Source organism: Lipotes vexillifer, unplaced genomic scaffold, assembly GCF_000442215.2.
Source record: "Lipotes vexillifer unplaced genomic scaffold, Lipotes_vexillifer_v1.1 scaffold159, whole genome shotgun sequence".
In the NCBI taxonomy this organism is placed as follows: domain Eukaryota; kingdom Metazoa; phylum Chordata; class Mammalia; order Artiodactyla; family Lipotidae; genus Lipotes; species Lipotes vexillifer.
The window spans coordinates 549,353-555,564 of NW_006770589.1; the positions used below are offsets into that span (position 1 = coordinate 549,353).

Sequence of the window (6,212 nt, forward strand, 5' to 3'; positions counted from 1 at the left end):
TAACCACAGATCATCCCCAAATATACAGCGGTAGTAAAAGCACTGGCAAAGTTAAGAAACAAACACAAAAAAACTAAAAAAACTTTAATTTTTGCACAGAAACCAGAACACCATGACATACTTATTGTTACCTTTTAAATGCTTCAGCTGGGTTTCTCTCACATTCCCCGGGCTGTAGGAGGCTTTGAACTGCTGGATCCCTTAGCTTGTCCTCATATCCTTGGAGAAGTCCACTGCGGCAGATCTGGGCAACCAGACCTCTAATAAACCCTCCAACACACAAAGTGTCAGAGTCCTGGGCTTTACAGAAATGAAAGGCCAAAGCCTGGCGATGTAAACCTCTCTGCAAGCTTGTAGGTGAACTTGGCCACAAGAGCTCAGTGCATAAGGCTGTCTTGCCACTGCCAGGCCCTCCTACCAATAACACACCCCAGGCAGCTCCTTTTCCAGAGACAACACTAGCATTATTCCCAGAATTCACTACAAGGGGTGGTGTGTTGACAGCACTGTTGCAGCAGTTAGTTTTCTCCTGGAGGCAATGCTGAAGCTTGTGGAAAACCCACTCCCTACAGTAAAACTGCTTCCCCTGCAGTAAACTCGTTTGAGCCATTTTGCAGACTTTCTCTTCCCAAGGATTAGTCATAATAGGTTTCTTAGCATCAACATTTGCTAGAATCTGGGTACATCAACACAGGTCTTTACATCCATTAGGACGTAACTTGCATATTAAGTTGACTTTGAATGACAGAGTAACCAGTTACAGTAAAATTCAACAGCCACATAGTCCATCTGCCAACAGAATGTGCATGACTTTATTTGGCTCTTTATTCCTGATCATCAGCAGAGAATATATTAGTTTATATGAATTGTTGAACTGATGGAAAACTGCCTGGTTCCAAACCTTGGCCAACACTTTTCCTATATCTTGATGGGTCGCAAAACTCCATGGTTACATCTGGAGTTTATGTGATTGTGGATGTTTCAAGTATGCAGATGAGACAATACATCTGTAAAACTGAAGAGAAAGCCCAGTCTTTCAACTTGTACAAAATGCTTTTCCAGATCGCAAGCGTTAAGTCTGTATCTGAAAATTAGATGCAGAAAAGGTGTCCATTATAGTAAATGCTACCAAAGAGATTACATTTATACAGTAGATTGTTAGTGCTCTACTCCTTGTTGAAGGATAGTCACTCAAAGTACTAGATCCTGCCAGTTTTAAGTATATGGGCAACTGCCAGGGAGGGAACTGTTTCAGATTACTGTCTCTTATGTGGCAAAAATGGCAAACCACTGTTAACACCTCCTTAATTCAAAGCATTCATAAAATGCATTTTTCAAGATAGATTCTTAATGAGCCTGTTCACAGGCTTCTCGGTTTAAGATGTCCAGGTAATCAATAATTCCCACCAGTAACTAAAATAAAACAAAAATATCTCAGTGCAAAATATCACATGCTAAAAGCTTACTTATCAAAGAATACAATTTACCAGTTACAGTAATCTCAAAAATCCATTCACTTCATCTTTGGCACTTTCAAAAAGTTGGACAACTACCCCAAAATCATAATTACATTTTCCTTTCTGTATTTTTCTGCCTCTATAGTTAGGCTTCCCAAACAGCTACATTTTAATCAAGTTACCCTGGATTTTTAAAACCTCACTGTAGAAAGGAGAAAAAAAAAAAAAGACTTTAGGCACATGCAGTAACATCCTTAACTCTAGCCAAAAAGGTCTTTCCGACCAGCTTGGTAGAACAGCGCCAGTTCAGGAAGCTCCATTAACTTGCACAGCCCAGCCAGTCAAGGGCTCTGTTTACGCGACTAGCCACACTTCTTTGTTGATAGTTTGCAAAACCTAGGGAATGATTATCAGGGTTGTGGCTAGATGGGAATGGATTGGAAAGAAAAAAAGGCGGGTGAGCTTACATGAAAGATAAATCCAAACACAAGTACTATGGGAATCCTTCCTTCCTCTGAGCCGAAGGGGGGAACGTTTCGGAGGGGGGCGTTAGGAATGAAATCTACTACTGTGGCCGGAGAAAAGGCTGCATGCCCTCCAGGCAGGAAAGGGATAAGGAGCAGAGGGCTTCAGGACTGATGGGTGTTCGCCTACAGTTCCGGCCTCTAGTTTCAGCTGATAGACAAAAGGAACTCCGGGATTCCCAGCGACGGGAACCACCTTTGGTTTCAACAGCCCCAAGGAGCCACAGGGGGGCCACCTTGGAGAGGCCACGGACGGAGGTGCAGCCTCCACACCGAGGTCTTCCTTCCAGAAGGCTGGGAACGCCTCGACACCCCGCCCCGCCCCGAGATCGGGGTGTGTCTTTTGAAGGGGGAGGGGGTGCCCGACGTCCTTGCCAATCCTTGAGGAGGGGTCGCCTCCGGTCGGCGTCCAGCTCCGCGCCCCTACCCCGGGCGCCGCTCCCGCCCCCGCCCGGCCCGCGGCGGAACGACGGGAGAAGTCGGATCTGGGGCCGGAGGCTGGACAGGGTGGCTGGGTGGGTGGGTCAGGTCGTAGCCCCAGGCACATGCCCCCAAGAATCCGACCTGAGCGTGGGGCCTCGCTTCCACCGCCGCCGCCGCCGCCGCCGCCGCCGAAGACTCTCAGCTTCAGACACTTGCTTCGCTGAGAAGCCGCCGCCGCCGCCAGCGCTCCCCAGACTCCAACTGCAGCCGCTTCCTCCGCCCGGCCCGGAGCACGCTCCGGGTTCCAGATCCTCCTCTTGGCCCCCGGCAACTGCCAGTTCCAGCTGCCCCAGCAGCCTTGGCTGTGCTCCTCCCAACCCCCAATGGTCAACCGCCGCCGCCGCCGCCGCAGCCGCCGTCGTCAGGGCAGTGACTGTCTCAGGCAGCCCCGGACCGGGCGGCTCCGCCCCGCCCAGCAGCCCCGCCCCTCGGCACAAGCCCCTCCCCTCTCGGCCGCCAGGCCTTTCTTCGGCCGCCGGCTCCGCCCCCTTGCCTCGCCCCTCCCCCACCGCGCCGTCCAGTCGCCGCCCGTGCCTGGGCGTGTGCAGCCGCCTGGGACCCGCTGCCTACGCCGCGGGGAGTTCTTCTGGGGGCGGCCTCGGGGCTCCGCCTTCCTCGGGGACGGGGCGGAGAAGGGGGCGGGGTGTGCGTTCTCGCGTACCCGAGCTCACGCGAGTCGCTGCCCCCCCTTCACCACTCGGCCCTGAGCCTTCCTTTGTCTTCCAGGCTGAGGGACTCCGCTGGCTTTGGGGGCCGTGTCCGATGCTAGGAGGGGCAGTTGAGCTGGGAGAGTTGCCCCTTGCCACTCCCTTAACCCTCTTGTCCCCAAAGGCCACTCCAGGCCCGTTGTATTCCTCAGTCATCCGGGTCCCCTTTCAATCTATTAAATTCCGGTGATGCTTTAACTTTCTCAGTCTGGGGCTAAGAGAAGCAAGTAATGACCAGGTAGAAGGTTGTAAAACTAAAAATCGTAGGGGTGTGGGGCGATGTTCCCACCTGCCTCATGTTAAGGACATGGCCAGATGGAGGTTGAAAGCAATCACGATTGGGTCTCAGGCCCCTGCCCTTCTGGACCGATTGATTACCCACAGAGGCCACTATATGAGAAAAAGACCATGGTCGAGGTCAGAATGCAGAATAACATGAACTGCCCTAGAGGACCTGACCACAGGGCAGTTACTTTTGAACTAGACAAGCCAGTTGTTTGCATTCACGTGGACCTGGATTAGATTCCAAATTTCTGCTGGGAAAGTACTGTCAACTGATGGAGTAGGAAATGTATCTTTATTATTTTATTATTTATGCTAAAACCATGAGCTTTCCTCCCATTCTCCATTAATTTAAATGTGCTTATTTCTTAAATGTTGAGCCAGTCTTCCATCTGTTTTTAGGAATTCCAAAGTTTAGCTCTCACTCTTAACTAGAAAAATGGATTGTGCTTGTGCTTACTCTTCCATTCTGTTTATTCCCTGGCTATCCATGGCATTTGAGGTTTGTTGATCTTAATCTTTAACTTTAACACATTTGTTGCAAATTCTGAGGTTCTTTTCCAAAACACAAGCAAAAAAGGCAGAAGAGTATAAATCCTCAAGAATTAGAGTGATGAAAATTGATTTTTAAAAAGATACAATTTTGATATTAGTTTGCTTAAGCAGTTTAATTACCACTTAACTTGTTTGCCATACATTATTGTCATTGGAAAAGTTGACTCCTTCAGTTTCATAGTTGTAAAATTATATGCTTAGAGAAAATTTTAAATAAGAGATATGTACATCGTTTAATCATTTCCGTTAAACTATTTGCTAATACAATAATTAAAATAATTTCTGCCCAATAGGGAGAGAAGTTACAGAAACTTTTGATTTAGTGAGCCTATTTTTTTTTAAGGTAACTAACCATCATGGAATGCTGTTCTAAATAACTTCAGCAATAACTAAGCTGTAATTAATCTTCAGACCCATTTAGAATTTTTTTTACTTTAAAGTTTATTTCACGTTTCATTTTTATGGCTTTTTGCTTTCCCTAATAGAAAAACTTATGAAAAGCAGGGACTGTGCCCTTCACACCCCTGTAGGTATGTAGCAAGTTTCCTTGCATGTAAAGCATGTCTGTTCCTTTTTGTCACACTCACTTACTTAGAGACTTACTACAGGTATGGTGTTATGCTGGGCATAGTGCTAGGTTATAAAGATGGATGGACACAGATGGCAAAGGGAACTTGGGACTGCTCTAGCCATTTCTTTTCAGAATATCCATTTATCTCACCAGGTTTTGATATGAAGCAATGATGTTTTTTAAGCTCTTTCCAACTCCTCTCAGCCAAATTACTGTCTCTCTCACCAAAAGTCTGAAATCTCCACTGTTTAAAAAAAAAAAAAAAAGTCTGGCTTAGTGGGCCTATTTATTGACCAAACCAGGGCATTTTGAGAAAAGGAGACAATAAAAACAATTAAAATTGTATAATTCTTAGATATACTTATTTATTGACTGAAAACTTGGTTCTATTGTATTTGACAGATATTCTATTTAAACATTATTTTTCAAAAAATAACAATAAAATATATATTAAAACATAAATATATATTTACATACCAAATTTTACAAAACATCTTCTTACCAATTACCTGAAAGCTAAAAATGACATAGGGAGAGTATTTACGTATTTACTCTCAGTGCATTTTCACATACTTTAATCAATTTCTTAGCATATCTTCTCCACCATCAAGTACTGGTATTTTTCTAAAGAATGCATTTTCTTAAATATGATTTTCCTTATTTTTAATTTGTTCATAAAATTGCCTGAAATCTTCTTCACAGTTGCATAAATTTGAAATTATTGACACCTTCAACTAATGCTTCTCGGTGGACCATAATAATTCTAATTGAAAAATTTTCCTGTAAGTACTGAGGTACGTAGTAAGTTCAAAGCAAACTCTGATAAAGAAAATATATTCTTATAAAATACTTTCTAATTTCTTTTTTTCAGCTCAAATGTACAATTTTTTCAGCTCAAATCTTTTTTGAGGTGTGTGTTTTTTAAGAGTAACATCTTTCAACAAACATTTTTACAAAACAAAGCTCCTCTTATAAATTTTCTTTATATATGTTTATGTTCACAGTTTCAATTAAATTTAGATACTGCAAAATTATATGTCTTCTGATCTTTAACCCAATTCGGATACAAAATATAATTTTATCCAATTAAAAACAGCAGCTCCATCAAGATTCTCCCCACAAGTTGAGATATTCCAAAGCCCAATTATAAATTTGAAAACGGGGTCTTTTATAATATTTGTACTCTCATCAAGTAATACATTTAATTCCTTCTTTGATTGGTAGAGATGAATTTCAGTATCTTCCTCTTTGAAACCTTTGTTTTCGGTAATTACGAAACTTTAAAAATCTGCAGAAGACGAACACTTTGATTTTGGAGTTTCAGTGATTCTCAATGAAATGCTGTGAAAATTTAGAGGACTCATTTTAGTCCTCTAGTTTAACTAGTGTAGGTCACTCAGGTTTATTTACAGAGTAATTCATCTCTTTTAATTGAAGTAGAGTTGATTTACAATATTATATTAGTTTAGGTGTACAACATTCAATATTTTTATAGATTAGGCTTCATTTAAAGTTATCAGAACAATGGCTATATTTCCCTGTGCTGTACAGTATATCCTTGTTACTTATCTATTTTTTTACATAATAGTTTGTGACAAAGTAATTCTTTAAGTAGTTATCACTGGCAGTCTTT

At 42.9% G+C, this 6,212-nt stretch overlaps 1 protein-coding gene across 2 annotated transcripts in view; it reads right to left on the bottom strand.

Moving 5' to 3' along the window:
• The window catches only part of ANKRD50 (ankyrin repeat domain 50), a 41,589-nt gene extending 38,750 nt beyond the window's left edge, over window positions 1–2,839 (bottom strand). The window contains exons 1-2 of one of the 2 annotated variants that reach the window (XM_007446247.1): window positions 2,559–2,839; window positions 132–1,413 (exon numbers count right to left, since the gene is read on the bottom strand). In XM_007446247.1, the coding sequence (XP_007446309.1) occupies window positions 132–643 (512 nt within the window). In that variant the 5' untranslated portion in view covers window positions 644–1,413; window positions 2,559–2,839. The remainder of the gene's footprint in view (window positions 1–131; window positions 1,414–2,558) is intronic. The other variant, XM_007446248.1, reaches the window with a different exon arrangement.
• Between the last annotated feature and the right edge of the window lie 3,373 nt (window positions 2,840–6,212).